Source organism: Echinops telfairi, unplaced genomic scaffold (assembly GCF_000313985.2).
Source record: "Echinops telfairi isolate 266 unplaced genomic scaffold, ASM31398v2 ScPeMD7_18;HRSCAF=68, whole genome shotgun sequence".
Classification (NCBI taxonomy): Eukaryota; Metazoa; Chordata; class Mammalia; order Afrosoricida; family Tenrecidae; genus Echinops; species Echinops telfairi.
In genome coordinates, this window is record NW_022103915.1 from 1,644,876 (window position 1) to 1,662,083 (window position 17,208).

The following is a 17,208-nucleotide window of genomic DNA, read 5'->3' on the forward strand; positions in this document are numbered from 1 at the left end:
GAGACAAGAAAGGCAAGGCTCACCAAACCATCCATCTCTCCGCCCCTCAGTCAATCCCACCTGCGTTTATCAGCCAGGCTGGCACAATAAACTATCTCACCACCCTTTCCACAACGCAGGTGCGTGTACACAACCCAAAGCCCTTGTAACTTACTGGTTACACGTTGAGCTGCTACCTGCAGGATCAGCTTCGATGAGGTTTTCTACTCCCGTGAAGAGTGACAGTCCAGGACACCCCCAGAGGCAGTTCTACTCTGCCCTACAGGGTCGCTGTGAGCCGGCATTGACTGGATGGCTGCGAGTCTCCCCCCGAGTGGATTCTGCCTCCTGCCCCCTCAGTGGCGGTTTCCAAGGCTTTTAAACCTTTCCAGGAGCCAACAGCCTATCTGTTTCCTGAGGGGCAGCTGGTGGATTTGAACCACTGACCTTGGGGTTGGCAGCCCAACCTTTAAGCCTCTGAGCCCCCTGGGCTCAAATGATATCTCTGACTGGTATTAGTCACCTAGCAACAGATGCCTACCCTCCTCAGAAGCGCCCTCTCGCTCTGGGGTGGGGTGAGTGTTTCTTGGGGTGCATCAGAAATTCCAGGTGAGCTGGTAAAAATAGTGGAGTCCAGGCTCTGTGATTTAATTGTTGGGAGGTTTCAACATTAAACAAAAATTCTCCAAGTGATTCTAAACCCAAACCTCCAGCCTCCCAGTTGGTTCTCACTAGTGGAGGCTGAGTGAGTGAACGGCCTGAGGGCTTCCGAGGCTGTGGGAAGCCATAGCCCCGATGTCCCCTGGAGGTGGCCCACAGCGCTCCACCACCTTTCCAACCAGCAGCTAACCCTAACCCTAACTCCAGCCTCCGTGCCGGCAGGGTCCTGTCCTCAACAGTGCAGAGGTCTCCAGGGCGCGCAAGTAAAACCAGCGATGAGCTGGCTGGGCTGCAGGGGTTGGTTCTAGGACTCGGACTGACCCTCTGTGAACTGTGGGGATTACATGATACGGGCAGAGCCGAGAGTGGGATTTAGACCCTCAAAGTGTGGAAAGGTGTGCTCTGGCAACTCGAGGGTGGCAGGAAGATGCTTGATATTCACCTTCATGAAAGGATCACTGAAGTGTGGTGAAGAAAGTAGTTGGTGCCGGCTATCAACGGGAATAGTGTCCGGGGTCTTAGAGGCTTGTATTCAAACAAGCAGCCATGTATGCAAGGAGTCAACTAAGTCCACGCAGAAGCAGCACACCATCTTGTGTGATCTAAAGATGACAATTACAAAATTCAAATATGCCGAAGGGAAAAGTATCAAAGCTACCATTGTGATGCCCAATTTGTGGAAGGCTATGGACAGTGGGAACCCAAAGCCCATCTGTGATAGGCACATCTGCTGCAGAGTATCTGGTCAGACTGAGCCGGTGGCAGATCCACTCTAGCCCCAGGCAAGAGTTTCCAACAGCCTTGCTGTTAAGCCGAGACCCCTGTCATCTTGAATATGTGGAATAAAACTGGATACTTGGCCAGACGACCTGGATTGGTTCGACCTTCTACTTGTTCTACGACAGAAATGTCTCCTCTGGCTTTCGTTTAATGTTGACGGGGGTCTTTTCTTTTCCATTACTTGTACTCTGGTCTTTGTATTATTTTACCCTTAGCACCTTATTTCCACTTTGCTTTTTATTGTTTCTGTTGGGCTTCTCAGTTAGTGAAGCACAGGAGTGGATACATAGAGATAATAACTGACATACAGGGTTGATGGGGGGCTGAGGGGTGGGGGTGGGTGATATAGAGGGAAATGAAAAATGAAGGCGGGAGGGGGAGGAAGCACTCAAACAGATTGTGATTGCACAACTCATTTTAAAGCCCATTTAATCATGGGGGGATGTTCTAAAATCGATAAGGTGATGATTGTACAATCTTCTAGATATGATTAAACAGTTGAACTAGTGAATTGTATGATAAGTAAATTATGCACCAATAAAACTCTTATTAAAAATAAGAGTAGCAGGAAAAGAATGATTTCTCCCTAGGCTTCAGCCAGGAGCACTGGTGGTGTGCTGGGGTGAGCCCTGGGCTGTTAACTGCAAGGTCAGTAGTTCAAATCCACCTGCTGCTCCACGGGACAGAGGGGTGGCTGTTTGCTCCTGGAAGGATTTGCAGGCTTGGAAACTTGGTGGAGTAGTTCTTCTCTGTCCCACGAGGTGATGGCTGGGTCAGAAGAGAACTGATGGTAGGTTTTCTTTGTACTACAGCCAGTAACGGGTGAAGTGTATCTGAGAACTCTGAGCAAGTGTGTTTTGTGGGTCCATTGTGAGTAGTGACACAGTGCCTCCTGAAGGAAGGGAGTGGGGAGCTCAGGGGAGGGTGCAGGGGCAGGGCAGCACGTGCCCTGGAAGCAGACCCTTTAGGACAAACAGCCACAGCTGCTGTGGACTGGGATGCACCCCACATGGACCCCACTGAACTGGAAGGGCGACAAATGGGTTCATGAGGCCCCAATGGGCAGCTACTCTGGGCACAGGCCTATAAGTTTTCGAGGACGGAGAGAGGCCGGATCTCCACTGCTATGAGCAGTGTTTACACGTTGAGTGTTGGGATGTTTGGATGCACTGCTTGTTGGGAAGATCTGGACCATGAACAGAGAAATTTATTTGCCCACGACCATTCTGAGGTTTATAAGACCGACCACGGGCCATACAGAGGGATCTACCTAACAATTAGCCTGCTGTGTTTGGTCATGTAATTAACTGGCCCTAAGGTGAGGCTTGGAGTTCTGGTGGCATATTGGTTACGCGTTGGGTTGCAAGGCCAGCAGTTCTAAGCCACCAGCTGCTCCTCTGGAGAAACACGAGGCTTTCTGTTCTCATAGACAGTTCTCCACCCTGTCCTAGAGGGTTGACAGGAGTCAGCTTCACGTGGATGGCAGTGAGCGTGGTTTCTGGCTTAATGTGTGGACAAGAACTATTTCCCTTTGGTGAGGCACCTGATGGGAGCTGGTACTGATTTCTCAGGCCTTATGTGCCTGGGGCTGGATGAAAGAGGTCCAGCACCATCTCCCTACCCCACAGTGACATGCAGATAACCTGGCAGTGACACCCTCACTTGGAGACCAGAAATCAAAGCTGTGGGGACAGGTCCGTTCTCACACTGAGGCCACAGCAGCCACCAGGGGGCGCTCAGAGAGCACCGTTGAATCCGCTCTAAGGTGTGGCAGTTACATAATCTCCTGTCAACTTGTGAAGGGGTGGAGTCTAGCCTGTCAATCAGGTTGCAGCTTGATGACCTCATTTGGAGGTGCCACCAAGATCAATAGCTCACTGGAAGCCAGATACATGTGGACCTTCTGCTTCATCTTCCTGCTGACAAGACACATGGAGCTACGTTAGAGCCCTGGAGCCATGTGGAGACCTATGCCAGGGTTGACATGCTTCCGCTGCCACTGGATCCATAAGACTTCCCACCCACTGGCCTGTGACCTTCCTGCATTTGGCATAATTGCATGTATTGTGTGAGTCTGAAGAAGATTTCTAGACCGGTACCAGACATATGGGCTAATCTAGAACTTATGGACTTGATCTGGACTGTGCTAGGATGTTTTCTCAATATACAATTGCTCTTGTATATAAAGTTCTTTCTTACACACATATAAGTGTCTCTGGATTTGTTTCTCTCGTCTACCCAGACTCACAGAAGGCGCACGGTCAGGGAGCCACAGGCCATTGCACCTTTAAATAAAAATACTTTATTTGTTCCTGACAGGTCATCACATGTACACGGTGACAAGGTAGACCTCGAGACAGCAACCTGGGGGTGTCAGGAGGGCTTGGGTTCACTGTCGTCCCCCCCGCCGGCTTGCTGGACAATGGCTGAGCGTGGACAGACGTACAGACACATGGTTTCCATTGACATTTGAGACGAGTGGAAGCGGGCACTGGGTCACGTGCTCTTCCAGCTCACATGACGCAGGCGACAAGGGCAGGGGAGGACGCGCGGGTAAAGTGCAGCAGCAGCAGCAGCGCGGGTCTGTCTGGGGCAGTCTCCTTGGGACCCAGGGCTTGCTCGAGTGCAGAGCAGTTCTTGAGTGCTCAGACCCCGCTCTGCCAGGCCCCACCACCGCTCACGCTGAGCCTCTCCCGGCTCGACAACAGCCTCAAAGGGGTCCTTTAGACCTTGGGGACCATCAACGCCCACAGCAGCAATGGCTCTCGGGGTTCCCCGTGCTGTCCCGGGTGACAGCATCATTCACCAGGTGCGAGGGCCCCTAACACCCGGTAGATGCTCGGGCACCGGCCACCAGGGCAGGCCGGCCGCGGGAGGTCTTGGTGGCATTGATGGTGGATGAGGTGACTGACCACACCATTGCCCAGATGCAGGGCGGTGCAGTGGGATGTGGCGACCTGGCTGTCGGCGGGCCCTGGCCTCGATCTGCTCGTGGTCAGTCTTCCCCGTGGCGCCACTTCTGGGACTCGTCCTGTCGCACGTCCGGCCGGATCTGGTTCCTCATGCCGCCCAGCACGTTGGAGGTGGCCTCCGTGGCCATGATGAGTGGCCGAACCATGGCCGGGGGGATCTGGCGCAGCACCTCGCCCACGGCGCCCGTCACGCCCCGGCTCTCGTGCTCTCGGGCTGCTGTCTCATAGAGTGTCTGCGCCGTGTCTGTGAGGCCCTGGGGGGGTGGGGATGGGGTCAACTCGGGTACATGCTACCGGAATGACCAGCCTCCCGTCATCACAGCCAAGCCCACTGCCCTGTGCAGACCTGTTGGGGAGCAGACACCTTTCTCTGCCGGCCTTGCAGTGAGCGGTCCCACACGCAGGCCTCTGACTGACGCTTACCACGGGTACACTCCCCCTGCCCCACCGACAGCCCAGCCAGCGAGGTGACCTCAGAGGGGACACAGCTCCCAGCGCTGTCTGGGCGCTGTCTGGACTTTGGGAGGGGCGGAAACGCCCCGGCCCGCTGCTGTGCTGGGCAGCCCTGGTGGCCCAGTGGGTTAAGCAGGGCACTCACCTCCTTGACCACGCTGTAGGCCTTGGCCACACCCTCCCTCAGGTCGGCGGGTTGGTGGGCCAGGCGGGGGTGTGGAGAGCGTTTGCTCCTGCTGGGTGTGATGCAGAGTGGGCCGGGAGACACCATGTCGTAGGCCGTCTCGGCTGCAGCCTGACGGGTTGTCAGGAAGGAAGAGATGAGTCAGAGGGGGCTGTGGCCACGTGGTTGTCCAGCGAGTGAGGCGGTTCGGGCACTAGATTCCCTAGAGGCTCCAGGGCTCAGAGCTACTGCCCGGGAGTGACGCCCGGAGCTTTTGGGAGGACCTGCTGAACACAACCAGGGGCCTGCAAGCCCTGGGTGGGATTTGCATGTGCGGTCTGGGGGCCCGCGTGGTGTCCCTGTACCTGTATGGTCTGCACCATTCTGTTTGTCAGCTCCAGGGCGGCCATCGCAGTGGATGTGCCGAAGGACGCAGCTCCCCGCTGGAGGCCCCTGACGATGCGTCCATCCTTGCGGTACTGCTCGATGGGCAGCCAGACCAGGTCCCTGAGGCCTTGTACTGCAGCCACGGGCACACACAGGTCAGCACGCACCCTGGCCAGTCCCCACCACCCACCCTGGGGCGAGCACCGTGCAGGAGAGGTGCTCAGTGAGGCAGGCTCCAGAACCCACCAGACAACATGCATCGCCCTTGACCAGAAGTACAGCTTACCCAGCTGAACCAGGGAGTGCATGGGCCCCACTCCCCCCAGGATGCCGGGCAGCTGGTTCTTCTTAATGTCGCTCAGCCACTCGCTGATGGCGTATGAGAACAGCTTGTCCACACCGAGCAACCTGCAGCAGGTGGGCAGGTTAGACTGGGGCACATCCGCACTATGCACACGTGCGTGCACACACACCACACCACACGAGTGCCTTGTCATGTGTTAGGTCTTGGACACACAAGGATGTGGGGGAGGATGAGCTGGGAAGCACATGTGCATCCACACAGGTCATGGACAGAGACCACTGCAGGCGGACGGCACACGCTGGCTGTGGAAACGCTGGTGCTCAGCCTGTGCTGAGCCCACAAGTGCCTCCTGAGCAGCAGCTCCGCTTACCCGTGCCGGTAGAAGAGCCTCTTCAACTTCAGCTCGGAGCAGTTCAGCTGGGCCAGTCCAATCAGAACCCCGGCCAGCGTGCCCTAGGGAAGGAGAGGGCCAGGCTGTGGGGACCTACAGACACCACTGAGGACGGGGGTCTGGGAGCCCAACAACATGCCCAGGGGAAGCAGAAACCCTTGGGAGCTATGACCACCTGGCCCAGCTCTACTGCACTGTGTCCCCTGGACTGAGGTGGAGGGCGTCTAACTTAAGGACAATTTGATCTGAACGCGTTGTAGAGTTGGCCTGGGAGTCATGCAGGGCTTTGGCGCTGACCCCAGGTAGCCCAACATCTGTGAAAATGTGATTCCCCCAAAACTCAACCAGGCATTGTCTACTACTGCCTGGTGAGTCCCCTCTGCAGGCCCGTGTGGGTCCGACACTGCAGGGCACCGAAGCTGCCTCTTCAGCATGGGAGAGAGGCTTCTGGGTGGCAGGCCCACCGCGGTGCGGCGGCAACTACATGCTCCCTTCCTGTCTGACAGTGGCCCCGTCTCCAGCATGCACTGAGCAGCTCAGCTTGTTCTGGCAAGGTTATGCTTTCATGTTTCCTGGGAGCACTCCGTTGTCACAGGGCGGGGTGGGGTGGGGGGGCACTGCGCACCAGCCCCAGGCAACAGGCAGAGCTGAAAACCACTCGGGAGCTGAGCTGGCACTTCTTGCCTGACAGGCGAGGCGCCTGGTACTTAAGCAGGTACCATCAACACTTGTGCTCACTGCCATAGCAATGAGGGAGGTGAGGTGGGGGGCCTGGAACTACCCCAGGGGTCCTGGGGCGGGATGGGGGGGCACCTCGGAACTATTCCAGAAGTTCTGTGGACACCACAGCTCACTTCTACCAGTCAGGATGGAGGGATGGGTCCTGAGGGGCTTGTGTGCATCTCCCTGGCGATGACCAGAGCCATGCGGGGCGTCACATCTGCTTTATCCGTTCCGTGACAGCAGATGATACTCTGGCACACACCTTTGTTTCATCGTCGATGACACACCGGGCTTTTAATGTTTCCACTACTTCTAGGCCGTGTGCTTTATCTGCCAGTTTCCTCAAATTGTCACGTCACAGCTCTCCCAAGAGCTTCCCGGAGTATTTGTGGGAAACACACGTGCTGTGTGTGCATGGCCTGGCTCAGGGGCCCACGGGGTGCCGCCCACACTCCCCAGTGGCATCAGACAGAGGGCAGCATTGAAGCGGCGGGCTGTGCACTTTGTGGGACGATCTGTGCCAAGGGCTCGAACCTGATCCATGGAGACGTGCTTGCCGTGGTAATCGAGCCGGATGGGAACTTCTGAGATGAATCTAAATTCCCTGCAGCAGCAGGAAGGAAGGGACTCATTACATTCGAAACCAGAGGCCCATGAATGTATGCAATCAGAGCACAAACAGCAAACCAAAAACAATGACGACGACGCTGACTGTAAGGGCTAGTAGACAAGAACATCTTGTCATCTCTACCTTTTCTGGCGTCTTAGAACCGGGCTCACCTCACTCTAGTTAGGCTGCTCTGTTTACCCAGCGCTGTGGGAGATGGTCTCGACTGCCGCAGGAGACCGCTCTCGAGGAAAAGCCTTAAGAGGAAACCAAACAGTCTTCCTCATACTGGCTGCCGTGGCGTGGGGTGGAGGGGATGGCACCGTCTGGGCTCCACAGTGGAGGGCCTGGGAGGTCACCAAGGCGCCCTGCTGGCACAGTGGTTTTCCCCGAGCCACTAACCACAAGGTCAGCAGTTTAAAACCACCAGCCGCTTGTGGCAGAAAGACAAGGCTCCTGGAAACCCACAGGGGCAGGTCTGCCCCAGAGGGCTGCTGTGAGTCCAAACCCACTCCGTTTCCAGACCTCTGGGGCCAGAGGAGCCATGTGGAGAGCCCTGCCAGCGCTGAAATGCTTCCGCTGCTGGATCCACAAGACTTCCCACCCACTGGCTTGTGATCTTCCTGCATTCGGCGTCATTGCATGTGTTGCATGAGTCTGAAGAGGACTTTATAGATTGGTATCAGACATAGGGGCTAATAATGGACTTATGGACTTGATCTGGATTGGACTGGGATGTTTTCCCAATATTTAATTGCTCTTGTATATAAAGCTCTCTCTTATACACATGAGTGGCGATGAATTTGTTTCTCTAGTCAACCCTGACTGACACAGTTACCAAGCATGGCAATGACAGTGATGATGGGAAGAAAGGGAGAAAAGAGGGGGATACAGGGAGGCAAGGATGAAGCCAGGAGGAAGGAATTCCTGCCACAGAATAAATGGAGAGCTGGATCTTGACCTGAGGCTATGGGATGCAAACCCCACAGAAACAGCACTGCAGACAAGCTAATGTGATCTATCTTTTGTCTATCAGGACAAGAGACCAGAGGAGCTAGGTGGTGCCCGGCTACCATATCGTCTTGCTTGGAAAGGGATCACAACAGAGGGTCCTGCATAGAAGGGAGCAAAGGGTGGGCCCAAACTCAAAATCATCCAAAAGACAAAGCTTAGTAGTCAGACAGAGGAGCTGATGGGCCTTAGCTGCCCCCTTATTCAGGTGTGGAAATGAACTCACCCCTGGGGCTCAATTTCTCACCAAACAGTAGACAGGTGCATGAGGGGAACTTACACATACCTTAAAGGAGAAACCACTAGAACATCGCTTGTCTCAAAATGGTACCACTTACCTGAAGAACACAGGGTGGCCTTCAAACGCCTCAGCTGAGAGAGCCTCCTCTTCCTCGCCGTTGGCCGCCAGGGCGGAGTTGGCACCGTCAGGTTTGGGTCCAGGGAAAGAAAGAACAAGGTTTGGCTCCTTGGAGGTGCTCAAATGCCTGGGCAAAGTGCAGGTGACATCAGCACCGGGAGAGTTCCTCACTGAAAAGAGCCGGGAAGATTTGACCAGTGAGGGCTGACCGAGCTCGCGGTGCTCTGTGCATTTCACAGGTACAGCGGTGGTTCCTGGGAATGTCGGCCCTCAGTTTCCCCGAAACCACATTTGCATCAAGAACCAAGTCATCTGGGACACAGGTGCACAAGCCTCTCCGAGGTGCTCTCTCACAGCCAAACCCATCTAGTGCTCCAGGGGGGCGCTTTCCAGGGACGGGGGTTCAGTACCTTCTGGGTCAGCAGCCATTAAGAGCTCCACCTCTGCAGAAAGGTTGGTGAAAAAGTCCTTCAGGAAGAACAGGGCATCCTGGAAATAAGAGATGCAGTGAAAGCCCGGAACGGACTCCTCTTTTGGAATCAGTGGCTTTGTCGTGGACCGTGTGCAGCATTGTGCGCGATCCCACACGCTCACGCACGTATGCCACACATGCACCCAGATGCATGTGCACACACACACTTCGCCACTTCTCACAAGTCTGAGGGCATCACTGAAACGTGAGAATGAACATACAGAGCAAACATGGGTTTCTGAGCCCATCCGGCTTCCTTCCGACGCCACAGGCGCCCCCCAGCTGACAGCAGCTCACTGCGAAGGAGGGCAGCAAGTGCCCTTAGCCAGCCAGGGGGGTGACACGCGGGATGGAAAGACAGACAACCATCCACTGGGGGTGGGGGCGGGGGTGTCTGCAGCTGCTTCCCCCGCCAACTGCCGGCTCTTCTCCATGTGACAACGAAGCTGCTTGAGTCTGCTCCTTGCTTCCCTGCGTCCTCACGTTAAGGTGTCTCAGGACAAGGGTGCTTCGGTGGGGAAGTGGGTGGAGAGTGGAGGTTTCCCCACAAACGCCGTGAAGCCCCTTCCCACTGTCACACTGTGACGGGGATGATGGGGTCCCGATGCGGGGCAGCACAACAGAAGCTGACCTGACCCACAACCGGTCTCCTTGACAGAAGTACAAATAGCACACACATGAGGGAGGGAGCCTGTGTGTGTGTGTGTGTGTGTGTGTGTGTGTGTGTGTGTGTGTGTGTAGGGGGGAGGCCTGAGTTCAGAGAAAGGAAGGCAGGAAGGAGGTCAGCGGGAGTCATTGTCATGCTCTGTACATGACACTAATTCCTTTGTTAAGTGCTGTCAAGTCATCTTCAGTTCATGAGGCCCCATGGTATTTGAAAAACCACTCCTTGACGACTTAGCAGTGCCACCTCTGGCCACTAGGGGGGAGATTGCACTGTCCTAGCTCAGGTTTCCCAAAGCTGGAGCCACGGGGCGGGGGCTAGGGGTGCTGCAGAAGCGGACACCTACACTTTCTCTTGGACCATGAGCTATGGTACAAACGTTTTAATCGCGGGGGCGAGGGCGGGGAAAGCACTGAGCACCTTTGCTTTCTGAAACGGGGGCAGCAAACTGCATCGGTTTGGAAACCTGTGTTACAGAGTCCAAGCCCGCCTTCCCAGGACCCAGCATCTTGGTCCCTCTTCTACACTAAGAAAAAAGAAGGCAAAGGACTGGGTTTAACCCATTTGTAACCACAACTGCACGAAACCGCAACAGGCAGCCCAGTGCCTTACAGCACTTTAACAAGGCTTCAGCTGCCGCTCTGTGTTTGATGTTGAACACGGTGTGCACAGGAAGGCCACCACGGAGCCGCTGCCCACACACAGAGGCAGCACTATGAGGCCTGGGCCCTGTGGGTGGTGTCAAAGGCCAGTCACTCAAAATTCCAACTCAGAGCGACCCTATAGGAGGGGCACAACTGACCTTGCGGGCGCCGAAGACTAACTTTTTACCGGAGTAGCAAGCCCTCTCTCTCCCCAGGAGTGCCTGGGGGTCTCCAACTGCTGATCTTGGGTTAAGAGCCCCATCAATGCACCAGGGCTCCTTGGAGCACGTGCGCTCCCTTGGAAACGCCAGGGAAGCTTCCTGTGCACTAAACAGGCTCCAGCGACACCAAGGAGGCGTGTCCACAGGGGGTCGTGCACACATAGGTGTAATGGCAATCTCAAACCAGCCCAGGCCAAAACAACGGCCCTCGCATGACTCGGCCGGCCGAGGACACAGGAGAAAGGACACAGACAAACTGGCCTCCACGCTGACCCCCGGTGGGGCTCTGCCATCGCCCCTTTCCAGCTGACCCTCTCCCAGCCAATGTGACCGCATCTGGAATGGGAGTAATTCCTAGGGGGAGGGGGTCACTGCTTAGGGGACACTGTGCTTCAGGGAGGGCCATGGTGAAAGCAGACCAAGCAGCTTCCTTTGCCGAGCTGCGTGAGGGCAGTGGGAAACACTGTTCCACCATGAAATGGAGACCGCCCTGTTACCATCCGTGACCACAGGCCCTAAGCCAGAAATGGCCCTTCATGTTTAGAACAAGCAAACAACAGGCGCCGGCACTATTTCCCAACAGCTTCCACCTTTGGGTGAGGCTCCCCCCAATCGCCCCCCTGCTTGGGACCCAGCCTGGGCTAAGCAGAAGCACTCGCCCCGGACAGGAGAGGACCACAGAGCTAGGTCTCCTACCTATGCAGCTGTTCCCTAGGGCCTGGTACCCTGGGAGGCCTGTTCTCCCAGCGCCCCTGCCAGGGTCCTGTGTTTCTGGCCTGGTCTTGTCCTAGGCTTCCCAACGCAGGGAATTCTTTCCGTAATCCCACTGCTGGCTTTCCCAAAGGCAGGTGTGTCCTGATATGAAAATCAAAACACTTTGTCGTTCTACGGAAGGAACTCAGCTCAGTGTTCAGAGGACCAGGCTGAATCTGAGAACCTGGGGCCTTGCTACACTGCAGGAGTCAGGGCTCTCACCCTGGAGATTGCCACAGCACATTGCTACCAGGCCGATGCCAGGAGACCCGGATGGTCTCACTGTGAGAAAACACGGCTCGTTGGCCAGTCTGACTGGCTTCAGAAGCTGGATCTGGTGGCCCATTGTGAGGCAAGCCCAGAGCCGGGCTCAGCCCTGAGCTTCACAGACCAGCCTTCTTGACAAGGTGGTGCTAGCTGGGCTACCACAGGAACATCATTCGAGCCAATTCCTAAAACATTTTGAATGAATGAACTACATTAGCCTAAGTTTTATAACCTATGGGCACCAAACATGATTTTATCACTATTGAAGCAGAGGTCTAAAGTCAGTACTCATGTAAACACTCCCGACCTCAGCACACAACTTAGGCAGAACAAGAGGTTTTGGCTTCAAAACACACACACACACACACACACACACACACACACACACACACACACACAAACCCCGAGTGTGCCTCTGCGCCCCACGCTTCAGTGAACAGCAACCCCAGATACAGTCCCAGCCCCGCTCTTCCCTCGCCACATACCTGGTCGATGTTGAGGCGAAGGGGCATCAGGGACACGCGCAAGCAGCATTCCTGGGGCGACCTGCCAGACTCGGGGCGCACGTGCAGTGCTTTGATCGTCAACTAGAAGAGTGAGAAAACACTTCTCCTAGTGACCGTAACCATGTCCTCACTGGAGGTTCTCTTCTGCTTCCTCCATGAGAACAATCATGGGAAGTGCTTCCTCCTGCCCTGCAAGTCCTACTTTGTCTGTCTCTGTGGCCACTCCCCCTCCAGCAGCCTGGTTCCGAGGAGGAGACAGGGGTGGGGGTTGGGGCGGGGGAGAAGCTGGCCCGTGCCCCACCTGCTCCATTCACTACAGATCGTCAGGGCATAAGACAGGGGACTGCTCAGCGCTGGCCTCTATGAGCTTTGGCTCCTCTTCAGGGGTCAGCACTCGGCAAAATTGTTTTAAAGGCAGAAAACGTTCGACTGCACATGAATGACGTGGGACGATCCTATCGGACGGAGAGAGCACACGGACCGGGCCTTACTTACCATGTTGGAGCGGGCTTTGCGGGGCATGTCTTTGCTGCAGTACAGGTACAGGAACTTGTTCATCTGCGAGGTGCGCAGACGGTCTCGGATCTCCAGGTCCTGGACGATGAACACCTGCCGGGAGACGGGCTGCTCCACCAGGCTGGCGTCGTGCTCCGGCCGGCCCCGGGGGTACACGTCGTGCTGGAACTTCACCTTGACAAGGGGACACAGCACATGCTCCCATCCATGCCCGCTTTGCCCTCACTCACTGCCTTCTGCAGCTCCCACGTCTGCCTTCAAGCCCACTGCCAAAGCCCCACACAACCCCACCCTTTGTTGCAGACTTGTTTCTGACCCGGGTGGCCCTACTCTCAGGCACACACGTGGTGGATGCTTCTCATGCGACCTCCCTTATCCCAGTTAGATCAAACCACCACCTTGCCCACCTACAAAATGGCCTTGAAAACGAACAAATGGAGGCATGGCTTAAGTCCCCAAAGGGAGCTACCTGAGGGTGACTACAAGGGACTGAAAGAGCTGGAGGAAACCGGAATTGAAAGAGAGTGGGTGTTCTCTGTGAACGCCCATCCTCTTCTGATAGCACCCCCCAGTGCTCACAGCTGGCCCTACCCTAGCCCTGAGGAAGCTGCCTGGATTCAGGGCACACGCTGGGAGTGTTGGTCCCAGTGTTGAAAACAGCAGCTTTGGCATCACCTGGGCATGAGCAGATCAAGTACCCCACTAAGGCAGAAACTCTGGAGAAGGCCAGCATTCTGAGCCCCCTCGAGCCCTGTTGGTGGTTTACGCACACCGCCCCAGGGCACCGACATAGCCTGGCACCGTCCTGTGGCGGGCCTGGGCCTGCTCACCTTGCTGAGCTGAATCTCCATCAGGAAGTCCTGGTTCCTCCCTTTCCCGCCGCCGCCGGCGGCCGTGTGCTGTCCATGCCTGGTGGGGGTGTGGGAGGGCGAGCTGTGGGGGCTCCTGCAAGTGAAGACGAAACCAACAAGAGGCTGTGCTGAGGGGCCGCTGACTGAGCTCAGTGGGGCTGAGAAGAGAAGGTAAGATTCTGACCCAGACGGTGCCCTCACTGTCCTTCCCCCAAGCCCACACACCCACAGAGCCCACACAGCAGTCACCCTCCAGGCCATGCAGAAATACCCCACCACTGTGGCCCCAAGCCCATTCTCAGTGCAGACTAGAGCTCAGAGCCCCTGCAGGGAGGACTCAGTCTCTCAGAAGCCTACGTCCACTCAGAGCCTTCCAGGGTCCTGTGCTGAAGGGCCTTGGCAGATGTCACTGGGAGAGTGAGAGAGGCCGGTGTGGGCTGGCATCATATCTGCTCTGGTTCACAGGGCCACCTGCCCGGCCAGCTCCTCGACTGCTGCTCTGTCCTAGCCCAGGGTGGCAGCTACGGGTCTCGGATGTGCAGCCCAGGACCCCTCCCCCAGCTACACAGCATCCCGTGGGCCGTGAGATTTCCAGTGGCTGGTTTTTGGAAAGAGCCTACCAGGTGGTTCTTACTCGGGAAGTGGAATCTGAAAGCCATCCTCCCGGCTGCCCGGCTGGTGTTTCCAACTCGGCAACTGGGCTGGCTCCCAGCATCGTCACAGCCCACCTGCCTGCCTGGGATGGCAGGGACAGATGGGTAGTGGCCAGCGGGCCGGGGCACTGGGCATGCTGGTGATGCACAGCACCCTACTGGGCAGAGAATGGAGCCGTCCCGCTGGGCTCCCATGGCCAACCCCTTTCTGGAGCAGATGGCCATACCTCTCTTCCTCAGAGCCGCCGGCAGGTTTGAACCACTGACCTTGTGGTGAGCGCCCACACTCTCTAACCACTGTACCACCTGGGCGCCTTTCACACGGGGACCACTCACTGCCATCAAGCTGACTGCACAGGTCCAGTAGTGTCGTGGCCTGCTAACTGCAGTCAGCAGTTCGAAGCCACTCTGGGAAAAAGATGAGGCGCTCTACTGCCACAAAGAGGGACAGTCTCAGAAACCCACAGGGCTGCTACGAACCAGTGAGTCTGGGTGTCACGGTGAGTCTGACTCATAAGGATTCCACAGGGCAGAGAACAACTAGATTTCCAGGCTGTCTGTCTGTCCAGGAACAGGACAGAAGAGCAGACAGCCTCATTGTTTCCCTCAGGACAGCTGGGGGATTTGAACAAGTGGCCTTTTGGTAAGCAGCAAAGTTCTTTAGCCAATGTACCAGCAGAGCCCCTTCCTTCTGTATTGGGAGCCTCCGTCTAATGACGTGTCTTTCTAAGAAGGCCACGCAGAGACAGAGGCAAAGATGGGGGTTAGGAGGACTGCTGGACACAGAAGCCAGGAGAGGCCCGGCAGAGCCAGCTGAGCCTTCTGGGCCACTGGGCCTGCGACACGGGGGCTGCGAGCACTGGGTGACTGCCACGCCCACCAGGCCATCTGGGGCACATTCACACCAGAAACCCTGTACAGTTCGGAGTTCAAGCCCGAGACAGCTCAGTTACAGAGGAACCATTCTGGTCAAGCTGAAACCCCAACCACCTGAAGGATGACTGTGTCCTCGAGGCCGTGGCTGCCCTGCCCCAGACACTCAGAACCTGGGACCTCCGTGTGTGGTGCGGGTGCAGGTGCTCCACTCGGCCCCTGGCCGCCAGTTGGATTCCCAACACAGCGGCCCACACCCTCTGTGCAGCAGTGCCTCCTCCCTGGGTTCCCTGACTGCATGAGCATCTCTGTCCATCTACCCATTCCTGTCCCACGCCACGCACTGTGGACATGGGATCGAGAGAAACCAGCCCCTGGAGAAGGACGTCATTCTGAGGGGCAGCGAGAAAGAGGAAGGCCCTGACAAGACAGAGGGACACGGGCTCGAACATAACCACAGCTGTAAGGACGGCCAGGACCAGGCAGCATCCCTGCCCATCGCAGGCCCCTAAGAGTCAGAACCGATCCCAACACCAACAACGCAATTGCCAGGCGCCCCAGTGGTGCGGGGCATTAAGCACCAGGCAGCTGACCCAGGTGGGGCAAGGTGAGGAGGCCTGATGACAGGCTGGGGCTGGGCCTGGACCAGCAGTGGTGCGCCTGGGGTTTCCCCAGCCCTCTCCGAGCACCGCTGGGCATCCCTCCAGAACAGGGACCAAGTGAGCACACCTCCCTCCCCTCACATGAACCTTTGAACCGAGGGCAGAGGTCACCCTGACACAGGTGCTGGCACCCCACAGGGTCCAGGGCAGCTGACTCCTGTGTCGATGCAAGCAGAGGCACACATGGGAAGGGGGGAGGGTGATTGCCTTACTAAAATTCTCAAAGTGATCAGTGCCCTGTCTCTTTTCCTGTGCAAAGAACAGGCTGCGCCAGGCAGACTCCACAGAAGAGAACTTACATGTAACTTTTTGCGGGTGATGAGGGAGGGACTGTCCCCAGATCCTTCCCGCCGTACAGGTGCCACACCAGGGAGACCTCCTTGACTAGGTACTGCACGGTGGGGGTGGGGAAGCGCAGCGGGGCCTTGCCTGCCTCAGCCTTCTTCACAGGCAGGCTGAAGTGATTCTCTCGGATCACAATGGAGCCGTCGACCATGACCTTCACCACGGGCTCCTCCTCCTTCTCCTGAAGCAGATGGACCACAGACCGCCCATCAGAGGATGGCCTGTCGCCCAGCAGAATCCCACATGGGGGGTGGGTGGATGGGGGTGGGGTGGGGCACACATCCTGGAGACTTTTCTGGCCAGTCGCTCCCCTTACCTGCACGGGTGCTTGTGGTGCAAACAGGACACAGAAGTCATCGCTCTCGGCGGGCACCCCTGTGGCCACGTCCCCAAGCAGGTGGGGTGGGAAGGCGGCACAGGGGGGGCCAGCTTCCTGGGATACATGGCCGCTCTCGTCGGGAAACAGGAAGAGGTCCGAACAGCAGGCCTCCTGAGTCTGCGAATTCTCATCCAGGACACCTGGGAGGGACGAGGACAGCACTGCCCTTGAGGCACCGAGCCCTGAGCAAGGCTCTCGCACCCGTGAAGACGGACGCCACTATCCTCCTGGGGCGCAGCAGCCCCCCGCCCACTGCGGACACCAACCAGTGATCCGTCACCTAACTCACTGGGCCCTAATGCGCCAGCATGAGCAAGTGTCGACAGGCTGACGGTGGACCCGACACTCCAGAAATGGTGAGCACAGGTTCCCCAGGCAGGGACAGGCCTCTCGGGACAAGTCCACATGGAACCAGGAAGAAGCCTTGGGGTGAAGTCACTGGGGACGGGCCAGACCAGAGCACAGGCCCGGGACCACTCAGCCAAAGTAGCACTCCTCAGCCACGGGGTGCCCAAACAGGAGGCTTGCTCAGGTGTGGGCCCAGGCAGCAGGTGAACATCGGCTTTGACTCCCTGGTATCAGGCCTGCCCATTCATTCTCCACATAGTCACTCA

General features: G+C 56.9%; 1 protein-coding gene across 2 annotated transcripts in view; it reads right to left on the bottom strand.

Moving 5' to 3' along the window:
* Positions 1–3,701: 3,701 nt before the first annotated feature.
* The window catches only part of ATG2B (autophagy related 2B), a 62,737-nt gene continuing 49,230 nt past the window's right edge, over positions 3,702–17,208 (bottom strand). Inside the window, exons 30-42 of one of the 2 annotated variants that reach the window (XM_004698809.2) lie at positions 16,532–16,734; positions 16,170–16,396; positions 13,662–13,776; positions 12,811–13,005; positions 12,295–12,396; positions 9,199–9,277; positions 8,769–8,958; positions 7,347–7,416; positions 6,069–6,151; positions 5,681–5,802; positions 5,373–5,527; positions 4,990–5,139; positions 3,702–4,645 (exon numbers count right to left, since the gene is read on the bottom strand). In XM_004698809.2, coding sequence (XP_004698866.1) covers positions 4,415–4,645; positions 4,990–5,139; positions 5,373–5,527; positions 5,681–5,802; positions 6,069–6,151; positions 7,347–7,416; positions 8,769–8,958; positions 9,199–9,277; positions 12,295–12,396; positions 12,811–13,005; positions 13,662–13,776; positions 16,170–16,396; positions 16,532–16,734 — 1,922 coding nt within the window. In that variant the 3' untranslated portion in view covers positions 3,702–4,414. Of the gene's footprint in view, positions 4,646–4,989; positions 5,140–5,372; positions 5,803–6,068; positions 6,152–7,346; positions 7,417–8,768; positions 8,959–9,198; positions 9,278–12,294; positions 12,397–12,810; positions 13,006–13,661; positions 13,777–16,169; positions 16,397–16,531; positions 16,735–17,208 lie in introns of both variants that reach the window. The other variant, XM_045287931.1, reaches the window with a different exon arrangement.